At 41.7% G+C, this 16,184-nt stretch overlaps 1 protein-coding gene across 4 annotated transcripts in view; it reads left to right on the top strand.

Annotated features, from left to right (window-relative positions):
• Positions 1 to 16,184, top strand: part of LOC140728039 (succinate--CoA ligase [ADP-forming] subunit beta, mitochondrial-like) — a 188,975-nt gene that overhangs the window by 120,177 nt on the left and 52,614 nt on the right. For all 4 annotated transcript variants that reach the window (XM_073046161.1, XM_073046162.1, XM_073046160.1 and 1 more), the window contains one exon: positions 9,474 to 9,616. In XM_073046161.1, the coding sequence (XP_072902262.1) occupies positions 9,474 to 9,616 (143 nt within the window). The remainder of the gene's footprint in view (positions 1 to 9,473; positions 9,617 to 16,184) is intronic.

The following is a 16,184-nucleotide window of genomic DNA, read 5'->3' as shown; positions in this document are numbered from 1 at the left end:
AAGGAAAAGGCTGAGGAAAGAGCTGCAAAGGAAAAGGAACAGGAAAGGGAGCAGGTGTTCAAACTAAAGGAATTAGAGATGAAACGGGGTCATGAGCTCCAGCTAAAGCAGCTAGAAGCAGAAGAGAAAGAGAAACAAAGTAGCCATGAATTGGAGCTGGACAGGCGAAAGCAAGAGCGAAGAGCTCAAGGGCAAGAGAGAGAGGAGGGGTTTGATGTTAGTCGGGCGTTGAGGTTGGTCCCCCTGTTCGAGGAGACGGATGTTGATAGTTATTTCTTGCTTTTTGAAAAGGTGGCAGTGAATCAGAAGTGGCCCAGAGAGCAGTGGGTGGCGTTGTTACAAAGTGTGTTACGAGGGAAAGCACAGCAGGTATAGGCCGCGCTGCCCCCGGGAAGGGAATTATGATCAAGTAAAGGAGGCCATTCTCCGAGGTTACGAGTTAGTACCCGAGGCGTATAGACAAAGGTTCCGAAATTTAAGGAAAGGGTGGAATCAAACATATACCGAGCTAGCTCACGAGAAGGGTGTGCTCTTGGATCGCTGGTGCACCGCGGAAAAGGTGGCTGAGAATTATGGGCGTATCAGGGAGTTATTTTTGATTGAGGAATTTAAAGGTTGTGTTCCAGAAGAGATCCGAATGTATTTAAATGAGAGAACGAATCAGTCCATCTCAGAGATGGCTAGGTTCGCAGATGAATATGCCCTAACCCACAAGACAAAGTTTTCCTCGCCAGAAAGTTACCAGAGAGACCGTGGGAACGGTAGAGAAAGTCCGCCGGCTGAGGCGGAGATCCCGCTGGGAGCTAGTGGTAAAATTGAGGAGGAGAGGCAAGACGGCAGGAGAGGTCCTGGAGTGACCTGTTTTAATTGTGGAAAGGTGGGTCATATTGCATCTAAATGCTTTGCTCCAAGAAAGGAGCCAGAGAGAGGGAAAGCAGCGATTCCTATCGGGTGTGCAGTGGTAATCAGAAAATCGGCAAGAGGGTCCCAGGGGAGCAGAGAGCGCGAGGGGTCGGAGATTTATATGTCACACGGAACCGTGTCTGTGAGGAAGGGGGACCCTCCTATCCCCGTACGGATTCGGAGAGACACGGGGGCGGAGCTATCATTAATTAGCCGTAACGTATTACAATTCGGACCTCCGACGGGCGAGGTAGCCCTGAGAGGAATAGGAAAAGGGACAGAAAGGGTGTCTTTGCGTAAGGTCATTTTGGATTGTGAGCTGGTGTATGGATCAGTTGAAATGGGGGTGCCATCAGAATTCCTGAGAACTGATGTGGATGTCCTCCTTGGAAACGATTTAGCAGGAGGAAAAGTTTGGTCAGCCATGACTATGACCCGCCGACCGGTGTGTGTTGAGGCCCCGCCCATAGAGTCCCCGAGCTATCCCGCATGCGCGGACACTCGCAGCCTGTCGAGAACGACAGCTGAGAAAGCGAGCAGTTTAAAATTGACTCAGACGTTTTTACCGACCCTGTGCCACGAGGGTTTCGAGGGCGGTAGAACGAGGAATAGTAAAGTAAAAGGGGGTAAGGGAGAGAAGGTAGATCCTGCCTTAGCGAAGAGAAAGGTCCTAGAGGTAGGAAATAAAGATGAGAAACAGATAAAGCTGTTAACATGTCCAGGGTTGGACATGGATGATCTGTCTGGTTTGGCAGGACTGTTTGAAGAAGTTGAAAATTCTAAAGGTGTTCCCGATGATGAAATGAGGGCAGTCCTAGATGAAAAGGATGCCATTACCTTGAAGAAGTCTGCTGGGTTAGCAGATGGGGTTGTTTCCGCCAGCGGGGTTGAGTTTACTCTGGAAGTGAGTTGCCCAGAGAGTAACTGGGAGGATCAGGGGAATTTGGAATTTGAAAAGGGTACGGGTATTGAAAGCCTGGAAGAGGCCAATGCCCCGTTTGAGTGTGTCCAAGATGGGGATGCACGTAGTCTTGAACCTAGTCACGGAGCTCAGAAAAAGTCTGAGGTATTTGACTCAGCAGGACGAGACGGTCGTCCTTTTGGAGCCGATAGACTTGGTTCGGGAAAGAAAGGGTTAACCTTGGGGGGTGCGAGTTCCCAGAGGGTTGTGCTGAGGGGTGATCAGAGTTAATGTGGAGTTTACGAATGGAGAGGTAACTGTTGTTATGGGGAGAATGGTAAATCTGTAGTTCCCAACTCGAATGAAAAAAAGTTAAAGTCTAGATTGATGCCTGCGCATCGAGTACAGGCTGATTTGGAATGTAAAGGTGCCTCACGCGCTATTGTTATTCAAGAAAGCGCCGCGAGGAAGCCGAAATTTAAATGCGGCCGGAGGAAAAGGTTCGCACTGAAACACATCAGCCTGTATGGTCTTGGGAAAAGGGTTAACTACCTGGGCGGAAATTCCCCTGATGGACTAGGTTGGGGACGGGGAGTTAAGAGAATAACCCTTGTGGGAAGGAAAGGCGGGAGAGTACCTCGCCAAATTACTTACGTTCCCCACGGGGGGACTCACCGGGAAAAGGTGATGGGTAATAGAAATGCCATTTTTAAACAGCAACGCCGGTTGTACGGATTCGCGCCAAAGCCTGGTGAAACCTGCCGGTGAAATACCACGACCGAAACGATTAGTATTTGTATAACCTTTTGTAGATGCACCTAAGCTAAGATCACACCTCCTTAGTTATGTTGCTGAAGAAAATAAATAAATAAGGTGGTTATTAAGCTGAAGTTTGATGCTACCAGACTTTAGTACGGTACATGATGTTAAGATATTGAAGAAAGGGGCACTGTAATTTTTACCTGTTTAGATACTGACTGGAATGTATGACGGTAGTACTCTGTGAAGAGAAAAGCTTGTGTAGTATGTTAGAGTCCAGAAAAAAAAAATCCTGTACCAATCTGTTTTTTTACCACTGGTAAAAAAACTTTTAAGAGGGGAGGTGTTATGACCTCAGCCCCCTCCTTTGTGAGAATCGCAAGAGCCCTAGTCAAGGGGGGGTCAACTGACCCAAGAGGAGGAGAGACGTGCTGAATAGACACAGGAAATGGGAGAGAGAGAGGGAGACGTGCGGAAGACCACGTTCTCCCGAGAAGCAGAATAAAGTGACTCTGACTATTGTCTCATGAAGCTATGTGCAAGCCCTCAGGGCAATGTGGGCTGGGTGATGGGGAGAGATTGCATCATCTCAACCTGATTGACATCTGAGACCCCGTGAGTCCAGATAAAAGAGGGGCTGTAAAGACGGCCCCTCAGACGCACCAAGAAAACACACGAAGGAGAAACGTTAGAAACCCTGCGACAGCGTTTTACTAGCTACAGCCGGTGATGGGGTTCATGTGCGTCCTTCCCTTGCCTGGGATTGGCGACTTCACCACGGAAGACGGCCTAGCTACAGGGGAAGGCCACCGATGAGCATTCATTCCCCAACGAGGCTCCGACAAACTGAAGTACTCCAGGTTGGAAACCCGATCGGGTAAACTCTTAAATCCCTCTCTCTCTCTTTCTAACCAAAGTGCACCAATGCGACACCACAACGACGGCAGCTGGTGGAACTGCAGGGACCGCAAAAAGACTTTTAAATATCCAGTACACAATATATATCTACATTACCCCTAGAGCTTATTTCTGATTAATTATCACTATACCTGTGCTTTAGATGGAGTTGTGATGACGTATATGATCTGAATGTTTTGTATTAACCATACGTTTGTGCCCCTTTATAAATAAAAACGTTTGAAAATAGTAGCATCAGGCTTCGGTACATCCATCTATCTTTGCTGGAAAACAACCCTGTTACTGGGGAACGTAACAACTGCGACCTCACCCAGCGCACAGAGAATTGTGTGTTTTTTCAGATGCGTCTATCAAGGCCATCGGTGCTGTGGCTTACTTGAAAGTAGTCGGGAAGGATGGTCAAGTTGAAGTAGGATTTGTAACCGGTAAGGCGAAGCTCACTCCTCAGTCCGAGCCAGCAATTCCAAGGCTTGAACTGTGTGCAGCTGTCCTGGCTGTGGAAATGGCAGATCTTATCCAGGATGAGCTAGACCTAGAGCTGGACGATATCAAGTTCTACACAGATAGCAAAGTAGTGCTTGGTTATATTTATAATGAATCAAAACGTTTCTACGTGTACGTTCATAATAGAGTTCAACGTATCCGCCTGTCATCAAAGCCTGAACAATGGCATTATGTACATACAGAGGATAACCCTGCAAACCATGCATCGAGATCCTTACCTGCATCCCGTCTGGTGCAGACATCCTGGTTCACCGGACCCCCTTTCTGTATCAGCCATTGGTCATTGGTGGCATCCGTCGGTCTCGAGAGACCATGGATCTGCGCCTGGAGTTTCCAGGGCGCGGGGCTGGGCAGGGTTGTATGGGAGACCGGCTGTTGCCCAAGCTGCAGGCCTTCCCCTCTCCATGCCACCGATGTTGTCCAAGGGAAGGGCACTAGGACCCATGCAGCTTGGCACCGGTGACGTCGCAGAGCAATGTGTTGTTAAGTGCCTTGCTCAAGGACACAAACACGCTGCCTCAGCTGAGGAACACCCACCAACAGAAAAAACTCAAATGAGCGAGACATTTGAGCTGATCAAACCCGAAAGAGACTCAGAAATTCGGCCATAAATACAAACAGGAGTCACGTACCTCGAAGAATCAATATGTACTAACGAACGCTTTCAGCGGTTCTCCACTTTGAATTCTTTAGTGAGAGGACTTGCGTTCCTCGTTCACATGGCTAGAATCACTGCCACATTCCCTAGTAGGGATGGACATGTCAGGAAGGTTGAGTTGAAAACTTCTGACCAAGGTGTTGTGAAAACTTACCAAAGGCCAGTTGCAGAAGTCGTTCTACTTTTACCTAAGGACTGATTTAGAGACTGAAATTTTGTATTATGTTCATAGTGACCTTACGAAGGTCAGGCAGGGATTGTGTTGCCTTTAAGGCATTCATTTAGTTTATTATATTTTTGCTTTAGTAATTCGTTTGTAATTATTTTTTAGTTAAGGTTGTTTAAAGTAAATTTATTGTCTGTGATATATCGCGGCATGCGATGACGTCACACCCGGTTTTGCTGCGTTCTGTGGGAAAATACCGGTTTGGAGAAACGGGAAGGAGGGTGTTGTGTGTGCAGGATCAGTGCAAGAAAAGTTTTCTTTCTACGCACTAGAAACATCAGAGAAGCAACGCCGTAACTTCATAAGATAATCGATATGTTGAAGTAAAAATGTTAGCACTGTTTCTGTTAAAAGTAATGACGGTTGATAGTTTATGTTCTTTGTTATTTAAAGAGTTGCAGATAGTTTGTGTTGATGTATTTAAAGCCAGTCGATGGCATAGGTAGATTCTGACTGTATGTTGCACTTTAATGTAATATAGTTGTTGTAGTTTTACTTTTGCAAGTATTTATGATGTAAATGTGATGTCAAGAAGGAAACAAATACTGTATATATTTTGTATTGTTTTATCAACAGCTTTCACCATATGTTAATGTGGAAGAGTGAACAGTAAACGGTTAATCTTACTGGGATCGCGCCTCATTGACCGGTTTATACTTGGTGTTTAGTTCAGAGTTTTTTTACACCTGTGCGAGAACACTACACCTATCCTTCCTGGCATTCCAGCTGCTCTAACTATGCTATATGAAAAAAAGAAAAAAGAAAACTACCTGAAATCTACCTAGAGTTTCTGCTTCTACGTCAAAGCTCAATAAGCTTGTGGTAAGGAAGGCAAATGATGATAGCATTCATTTCAAGGGGGCTGGAAAGTAAAAGCAAGGATATAATGTTGAGAATAAGGCATTGGTGAGGCTTCACCAGGAGTATTGAGAGCAGTTTTGGGCCCCTTATCTTAGGATGTGCTGAAACTGGAGAGGGTTCAAAGGAAATTCATAAAAATGATTCCAGGATCGAAAGGCTTGTCATTTGAAGAGCATTTGATGGCTCTGGGCCTGTATTCACTGGAATTCAGAAGAATGAGGGCTGACCTCATTGAAACCTAGTGAATGCTGAAAGGCCATGATAGAGTGGATGTGGAGAGGATATTTCCTATGGTGGGAGGTAAGACTAGAAGATACAGCCTCAGAATAGAGGGGTGTCCTTTTAGAACAGAGATCAGGAAGAATTTCTTGAGCCAAAGAGTGGAGAATCTGTGGATTCATTGCTACAGACAGCTGTAGAGGCTGTCTTTATGTGTATTTAAGGCAGAGGTTGATAGAATTTTGATTGGTCATAGCCTGAAGGGATACAGGAGATTGGGGCTGAGGAAAATTGGATCAGCCATGATGAAATGGCAGAGCATTCTTGATGGACTGAATGGCTTAATTCTTCTCCTATATATTAAGGTCTTATAATCAGAACATGGAAACAGACCATTCAGCCCATTTTCTTTTCCAAGCATCAAGCACTCATTTACACTGATACTGTTTTATTCTTCCCATGCTTTGTTAACTCCTCCAAGATTCTACCTCTCATCTACACTCTACGGACACCTTACAATGGCCAATTAACCTACCAGCTACAGGTTTTTGAGATGTAAGAGAAGACCCTGTGATCTCTGTGATCTTTGTGATCTTTCAAGAAGGTGAACCCTTGCATAGTGTCAGGTCCTGACGGTATACCTGGTAGTGTACTGAAAACCAGTGCCAACCAACTGGCAGGAATGTTCAAGAAAGTCTTTAATCTCTCATTGCTGCAGTCAGGGTTTCCCACCTGCACTAAAAGGGCGACAATCATTGGTGCATTGGTCTTACTGGTCAGTAAGACCAATGGAAGGACAAACTCCAAGGCAGAGTCCAAAGTAAATGGCAGGATACTTGGGAGTGTGGAGGAGCAGAGGGATTTGGGGGTACATGTTCACAGATCCCTGAAAGTTGCCTGACAGGTAGATAGGGTAGTTAAGAAAGCTTATGGGGTGTTAGCTTTCATAAGTTGAGGGATAGAGTTTAAGAGTTGCGGGGTAATGATGCAGCTCTATAAAACTCTGGTTAGGCCACACTTGGAGTACTGTGTCCAGTTCTGGTCGCTTCACTATAGGAAGGATGTGGAAGCATTGGAAAGGGTACAGAGGAAATTTACCAGGATGCTGCCTGGTTTAGAGAGTATGTATTATGATCAGAGATTAAGGGAGCTAAGGCTTTACTCTCTGGAGAGGAGGATGAGAGGAGACATGATAGAGGTATACAAGATATTAAGAGGGATAGATAAAGTGGACAGCCAGCACCTCTTCCCCAGGGCACCACTGCTCAATACAAGAGGACATGGCTTTAAGGTAAGGGGTGGAAAGTTCAAGGGGAATATTAGAGGTAGGTTTTTTACTCAGAGAGTGGTTGGTGTGTGGAATGCACTGCCTGAGTCAGTGGTGGAGGCAGATACACTAGTGAAATTTAAGAGACTACTAGACTGGTATATGGGGGAATTTAAGGTGAAGGATTATATGGGAGGCAGGGTTTAAGGGTTGGCACAACATTGTGGGCCGAAGGGCCTGTACTGTGCTGTAATGTTATAATGTTCTAATCATACCATTGCGTATGAAGAGCAGGGTGAGCTGTCTCAATGACTGTCGCCCAGTGGCACTCACATCTACTGTGATGAAGTGATTTGAGAGATTGATCATGGCCAGAATCAATTTTTGCCTAAGCAAGGACTGGGACCCACAGCTATTGCCTATCAACTCAATAGGTCTGCAGCAGATGCAATGTTACTGGCTCTGCACTTGGCCTTAGACCACATGGACAATCGCAATACCTACATCAGATTGCTGTTTATTTATTACAGCCTAGTGTTCAACACTATTATACACTCAGTACTAATTAACAAGCTCCAAAGCCTGGGCTTCTGTACCTCACTCTGCAACTGATGATCAGGTGGTATACATGAGTGAATTAGATCAGCTAGTTGAATGGTGTTGCACACAACATCAGTAAGACTAGGAGGGGTAAGTTAGAATAGGCATTAGTCCTTATCGAAGGATTAGCAGTGGAAGAGGTGAGCAGTTTCAAGTTCCTGTGTGTCAACATCTCTGAAGATCTATCCTAGGCCCAACATTGTGATGCAATTACAAAGATGACATGACAGCGGCTATATTTTGTTAGGAGTTGAGGACACTTGATACGTCACCAAAGACTCTCGCAAATTTCTACAGATGTACCACGGAGAACATTTTAACTGGTTGCACCATCGTCTGGTATGGAGGAGCCACTGCATGGGTTTGAAAAAAGCTGCAGAAAGTTGAGAACTCAGCCAGCTACATCATGGGCACTAGTCTCCCCAGCATCAAAGTCATCTTTAAAAGCCGATGCCTGAAAAAGGAAGCATTCCTCATTAAGGACCTCCGTCACCCAGGACATGCCTTCTTCTCATTGCTACCATCAAGGAGGAGGTACAGAAGCCAGAAAGCACATACTCAATGTTTTAGGAACAGCTTTTTCTCCTCAGTCTTCAGAATTCTGAATGGACAATGAAACCATGTACCCTCCTGACGAAAGGTCTCGGCCTGAAAAGCGCTTCTCCCTATAGATGCTGCCTGGCCTGCTGTGTTCCACCAGCATTTTGTGTGTGACACTGCTTTTATATATATTTCTTATTGTTCTTTAAATTATATATTGCAAATGTATTGCTATCGTTGATCAACAAATTTCACAATATATACACCAGTGATATTAACTCCGATTCTGATTTTGACCCAATGTTGTCTATGTGTTACAGGGAGAACATGCAAACTCAACATATAGCGTCCAGCTTCATTCTGCATCTTTGGAGCTGTGAGGTGAAAGGCAGTGGCTTCATTGGCAGTGCCACTGTTCTAGCTTCTAGCTGGTAGATCTATCCAGATTTACTCTGCTTTATTTTCTTGATGCTCTTAAACCACACACAAAGAAGCATCCCTTCTTGAGGGGAAAATGGATTAAGTAAATGTTGTTCTTTTAGTATTCTTCGTCACCCCTTACAATGGCTTCCACTTAGGTTTACTTCCACAGGTTATGATCGTGGGCTAGTACTTCATCCAATTACCCATTCTTCATATTTTGACTACTATAAATCATCCATACATAAACTCTTTCTAATTGGGATCCTCTGAGTGGTAGTGAAATATTCATCTTTTGATATATATCTGTAGTAATACCCTTCTGACCTGGGTGAGATGCACAAATTTTGCATGGACAAAGTAGCAAACCTGGAGTCACCTGCTCTAGGTTTAGATGAATGCTTTTCCAAATATTTCATTTTCATTGACATCCATCTCCCACTGAAAAAAATATTTTCTGTGCTGATCATACTTCATTGTTCTGCCAAACTTAGTTGCTTTTGGACAAGGAAGAGTTTGTGACACTGAAAACAATAATTCTTTGATTTTTAAGAAAGAATAATAAATGTATGTGAAGTCTTCATGTTGACATTGAGTTTAACTTCCATGACCGAAGTTACCTTTGTGAGAAGATCTTTTTCTTGCAGGCAGTAGTTCATTAGATATCATTTGTATGTATTTTAATTTTATTTTGCAGTAAATGGTGCAGGGCTAGCTATGGCCACAATGGATATCCTAAAGCTTCATGGAGGTGCACCTGCCAATTTTTTGGATGTAGGTGGTGGAGCTACATCTCAGCAAGTGACAGAGGCATTTAAACTAATTACTTCAAATAAAATGGTAAGTGGCGAGGAATAAACATCTTTAATCACCCTCTTCTGTTATCTGATAGAACTTAACCTGAAGTTTTATTATTTTAAATATTCCCATTTCACAGGAACTTTTTTTTCTTTTTAGTGTGCAGGTATCTGAGCAAGGGAGTATGTCAAAAGTTTAGGGAGATCCATTCTGCAAGTCATTTTCACCTTATTTAGTAATTTAGGGTGGATTGCAAAAACAATCTAATGTATAAAATTCTTCGGATATTTCCATGGCAACCCAATGAAAATAATCTGAGAAATTTCAAACTACCACTGCTTTTTCTGCTGTACTTCGTGGATTTGCTTAATGTTTGAAATAATTAATTGGTGAATGATTGCAAACAGTAAATTGAAGTTAAAACATAGACTGCCTCACAGACTGAGATTGCATAGACAATAGCCAAACATTAAGACAATGAGGTTGTTTTAATTGACTTGCATCAACCAAGGCAACATTGCTAAGTTCTTTGCACCATTGTGACTGAGTTCAAGTTGGCAGACCAGATGGACTTTCTCACTTAGCATATCAAACATGATCCCACATCAATAGTTTTGTGTACTAATGATATTTGAGTTCAGACAGGACAGACAACATTAATTTTGGATAGCTGGGATTTCTGCTCACGGAAGCTTTTAGACTATTGGTGTGAATTACTTTGTGACTAACATTCAGAGGCACCTGTCACTGTAAATATGCAATTCAAAGGAAGCATTGTCCCAATCAAAAATATCGAAGGAAACAATGTTATTGTAACTATTGAAATTGTATTGTATCATCTAGTGTTGCCTTTGACCTTAAGGGTTTTAAAATGTGATGTACCTTTGGGTTTGTCAACTTCTACGGAGAGGGTTACCGGAATGATGCCTGCTTGTTGTGACAAATAAAGACTTGTGTATCACCTGCTTCAGTATCTCTAGGGTGAGTTCGATTTGACAATAAAACAAAATACAATTAAATGGGGCTGGAGGTTCGAAATGGAAATCTCAACTTTTATTGTTAGAAGTGTTTTGCTCCTTTCTCCATACAAAATGTTGGAAGAAAATACTGTTATGCCCAGCTTAACAGTACAATTGAATATATTGTACAAAATATTCAATAGAAAATTATGCATGTCACTGCAGTTTCAGAAAATGAATTATTCTTGCCAATTTTTTTTTTGCCAGTACCATGTCTTACTGTTTGTGAAAACAGACAAGAAGTGAATGCAATGTTTTTGGCATTTCAAGTGTTCTGAACATTGCAAGACTCATTTGGATTCAATTATAAATTTAACATCATATTTTAAGCTGGCGTCTCTAGCCTAGTCACTGGTAACAGTGGAATATTGTCTGGGAAGTGCAACAAACAAGATGGTTATAGTAATTTTGCACCATTTGGATAAAGTTGTGGGATTTCCTCCTGTCTTTTATTGTTCAGCTGCCTTGATTGTTTTACTGATATCATCACTCTCTAGGGATTCAGATTCCCTGCTCCACTGCTTCATGTGGAAGCTTATTTCTGTTGCTCTTATCTGTGCCATGAAGTCAGGTGATGAAAGATTGTTGTGACAGATAAAGCCTTTATTTCACAAAGATTTCAGAGTTCATGGTTATTAGTTACCACTTGTTTGTTGCTTTTGTCAGGGGAACATTGAATTCTGACTCACTTGTGAAACCATCCCTGGGTCCCAGGCACCGATCATGATTTCTGGTCAGGGTGAAGTATGATGAACCAGGGAAAGGCATCCCAATAAATACGAGTTTCACAAGACCTAGAAACAGAAAAAAACTCTTTGATATTTTGTTCTCAGTTTCTTGGCCTAGTTTCTTTCATTTGAGCAAAATACATATTCCTTAACACATTATTCATTATATCCTTATAAATCAATTAAACATTTTAATGGTCACTCCTCATCCATTCATCCACCAATGTTATGGACATAACATTATTCCATTAGACTTACAAAATACCATTAATATTACATGTAATCAATAAGCTCTAGATCCAAAAAAAATCCATCAAGCCAACTTGACAGACACTAAGAAATAATCTGTAAACCTAGTTTTCAAAGTGACCAACAGACATCTCATCATTAACAGACATCCTCATGTTAATGGTCCCTGAGAGTAAGAAGGAATCCATCTGCTAACAGACATTAGACATGAACAGACTTTTAGAGCTGAATCTGTACAGACACTTTGCAAACATTACCCACTAACAAATATATAGGCCCCACATGCTAAGGGTTCAGAAAGAATTAAATTGTCATTTTGAACTGTTCAGAAATTCATCCCATTTAGAAAATAGTCTGCATATTTATTTCTTCTACTTAAGTGCATGACCATGAATTTTCCAACATTGTATTTCATTTGCCACTTTCATTCTCCTAATCTAAGTCCTTCTGCAACCTACCTATTTCCTCAACACTACCTGCCCCTCCACCAGTCTTCGTATCATCTTCAAAATGGCAACAGCCATTTATTCCATCATCTAAATCATTGATATACAGCATAAAATGAAGTGTCCCAACACCGACTCACTGGCAGCTAAATAGACAAGATCCTTTTATTCCCACTTGCTGCCTCCTACCAATTAGCCAATGCTCTAACCCATGTTAGTAACTTTCCTGTAATACCATGGGCTCTTAACTTGGTAAGCAGCCTCATGTGTGGCACCTTGTCAAAAGCTTTTGAAAGTCCAAATATACAACATCCACTACGTCCCCATTATCTATCCTGCTTGTAATCTTCTCAAAGAATTCCAACAGGTTCATCAGGCAAGATTTTCCTTTAAGGAAACCTTGCTGACTTTGTCCTATCTTGTCCTGTGTCACCAAGTACTCCATAACCTCATTAGGATGATCCCAATCCAAATCATCATTATCATACTAGATATCACCATCAGCCATGGCAGTTTGTTCAGTCTCAATTCACTTAAAATTGTGTTCTGAGAACGCAAAGAAGCCAACTGAACGCAAAGAAAACCTGAGATTTTTCAGAACCTCAGTACATAAAATTTCACCCTACTTGAGGCAGAGCATCCCTCTTAGGGGAACAAACTATATGCGTAAGGCATATAGTACAGGGAACAGGGAAGCTTAATATCAGACTATTCAGCTAATACCTTCTCTGAACATCTTGGAGGGTTCCATTTGCTCAAAACATTAACCAGTATCCAAAAACCTCAGAGTTATCCATCCATCTGGGGCCCTGATAAGTCTCTGGTACATTTACCAAGACCCTGCTCGCTGCACCAAAGTGTAATGGTCTGGGTTGATCAGACCTGAATAACTCGAGTGTCCAGGAGATGTGGTAATAAAATAAAAAGCACAAATAAAACACACAATATACTACTTAGGAAGTTAAGACCAGGGCTCACGATTCTTAGTCACCACTTGATTGTTGCTCTTACATAGAACCATAGAACATTACAGCACAGAAACAGGCCTTTTGGCCCTTCTTGGCTGTGCCGAACCATTTTTCTGCCTAGTCCCACTGACCTGCACCTCGGCCATATCCCTCCAAACCCCTCTCATCCATATACCTGTCCAAGTTTTTCTTAAATGTCAAAAGTGAGCCCGCATTCACCACTTCATCTGGCAGCTCATTCCACACTCCCACCACTCTCTGCGTGAAGAAGCTCCCGCTAATGTTCCCTTTAAACTTCTCCCCTTCAACCTCAACCCATGACCTCTGGTTTTTTTCTCCCCTAGCCTCAGTGGAAAAAGCCTGCTTGCATTCACTCTGTCTATTCCCATCATAATTTTATACACCTCTATCAAATCACCTCTCATTCTCCTATGCTCCAGGGAATAAAGTCCTAACCTATTCAACCTTTCTCTGTAACTCAGTTTCTCAATTCCCGGCAACATCCTTGTAAACCTTCTCTGCACTCTTTCAACTTTATTAATATCCTTTCTGTAATTAGGTGACCAAAACTGCTCACAATACTCCAAATTCGGTCTCACCATTGTCTTATACAACCTCACCATTACATTCCAACTCTTATACTCAATACTTTGATTTATAAAGGCCAATGCACCAAAAGCTCTCTTTACGACCCTATCTACTTTTGACGCCACTTTTAGGGAATTATGTATCTGTACTCCCAGATCCCTCTGTTCTACCGCACACCTCAGTGCCCTACCATTTACCTTGTATGTTCTACCTTTTTTTGACCTTGCAATACCTCACACTTGTCCGCATTAAACTCCATCTGCCATTTTTCAACCCATTCTTCCAACTGGTCCAAATCCCTCTGCAAGCTTTGAAAACCTTCCTCATTGTCCACTACATCTCCAATCTTTGTATCATCAGCAAATTTGCTGATCCAATTTGCCACATTATCATCCAGATCATTGATATAGATGACAAATAACAATGGACCCAGCATTGATCCCTGTTGCACACCTCCAGTCACAGGCCTCCACTCAGAGTAGCAATCCTCCACTCCCACTCTCTGGCTTATTCCATTGAACCAATGTCTAATCCAATTTACTATCTCTCCATGTATACCTAGCGACTGAATCTTCCTAACTAACCTCCCATGCAGGACCTTGTCAAAGGCCTTACTGAAGTCCATGTATACAACATCCACTGCCTTCCCTTCATCCACCTTCCTGGTAACTTCCTTGAAAAATTCTAATAGGTTGGTTAGATATGACCTACCATGCGCAAAGCCTTGCTGACTTTTTCTAGTAAGTCCTGGTCTATCCAAATACTTGTAGATCCTATCTCTTAGTATTCCTTCCAATAATTTACCTACTACCGATGTCAAACTTACTGGCCTATAATTTCCCGGCTTACTTTTTGAGCCTTTTTTAAACAACGGAACTACATGAGCTATCCTCCAATCCTCTGGCACCTGCCCCGTCGATATCGACATTTTAAATATTTCTGCCAGGGCCCCTGCAATTTCAACACTAGACTCCTTCAAGGTCCGAGGGAATACCCTGTCAGGTCCTGGGGATTTATCTACTCTGATTTGCCTCAAGACAGCACACACCTCCTCCTCTTTAATCTGTATAAGTTTCATGACCTCCCTACTTGTTTGCCTTGTTTCCATAGACTACATTCCAGTTTCCTTAGTAAATACAGACGCAAAAAAACCATTTAATATCTCCCATTTCTTTTGGTTCCATACATAGCCTCTGATCTTCAAGAGGACCAATTTTATCCCTTACTATCATTTTGCTCTTAACATACCTGTAGAAGTTCTTGGGATTATCCTTCACCCTGACTGCCAAAGCAACCTCATGTCTTCTTTTAGCCCTCCTGATTTCTTAAGTATTTTCTTACTCTTTTTATACTCCTCAAGCATCTTGTTTCCTCCCTGTTGCCTATACATGTTATACATCTCTCTTTTGTAATTTATTTTTTTATTGAAGTTCATCAAACAAACATTTCCATAAGGCATATTTCAGACATTGTACATATATATCATATAATCATATATATTACAAAATCTCCACAAAGTATTTATCTGGGGTATACACTTATAGAAAAGAGTGGAAAGAAAAAAAACAAGCAAAAGGAAAGAACTATCTACAAGTAGGGAGTGATCTTTTTTTAACATCAGTTTCATTGATTTGTGAGAATAAAATCAGGCCTATGAGGCATTATGTAGTTAAACCATTTTTCCCAGTATGAATCAAATTGTTCCAGCTTACGATTAACAGATGCTGTTATCTTCTCCATTTTTGTAAATGTCCATTGTAATTTCCATCCATGTATTTAAAGTTGGGCTCTCCTGTGATAACCATTTCCTAGTAAGAGTCTTTTTACCAGCCACCAACAGTATATTCATTAAATATTTATCTCTTTTCAACCATTCTTAAGGTATATATCCAAAATATATGGTCTTACTCTCCAAGGGTATTTCACATTTAAAGATGTCTTGCAGGGCATTGTGTATCCCCCTCCAATAGGTTTTGATAACAGGACAGTCCCAAAAAAATATGATAATGATTTGCATTTTGATTTCCACAATTTCTCCAGCAAACAGGGAGGTTACTATCATAATGGGATTTCTAAGAGGGTGTAATAAAATATCTTATCAAGTTTTTCCATCCAAACTCCCTCCATTTCTGTGAATTGGTACACTTCCATTGATATCTCCATATTGTTGTCCATTCTTCCTCATATAATTATTCCTCCTTCCTTCTCCCATTTTGTTTTAATGTATGAAGTCGAATGTGTTTTAAGATTTGACAACCCCTTATACATGCTTGAAATGATTCTACTACCATTATCTGAATTATATGCTTTTCTAAAGAGCTCTATCAAGCATGTATTTGCCTTGGTTACATTTTTAAGTGTCTTATTAACATATCGTCACATCTGTAAATACAGATAAAAATCTTGTTTTTCTAATAAGTGTTTCTCTTTAAGCATTTCAAAACTGAACAGTGTTCCTTTTTTCATTATGTTGCAAAGAACTGTTATTCCTTTAGCTGTCCAGTCCTTAAATCTAGCATCCAATTTATTTGATGTAAAATCTGAGTCATATGTACACCATTTAAGAATTGCAATATCTCCCTCTAGATTATATTCTTTTATAGTGGTTTTCC

Source organism: Hemitrygon akajei, chromosome 5, assembly GCF_048418815.1.
Source record: "Hemitrygon akajei chromosome 5, sHemAka1.3, whole genome shotgun sequence".
NCBI lineage: Eukaryota > Metazoa > Chordata > Chondrichthyes > Myliobatiformes > Dasyatidae > Hemitrygon > Hemitrygon akajei.
The sequence above is the reverse complement of the archived record's forward strand: the minus strand, read 5'-3'. Positions and strand labels throughout refer to the sequence as shown.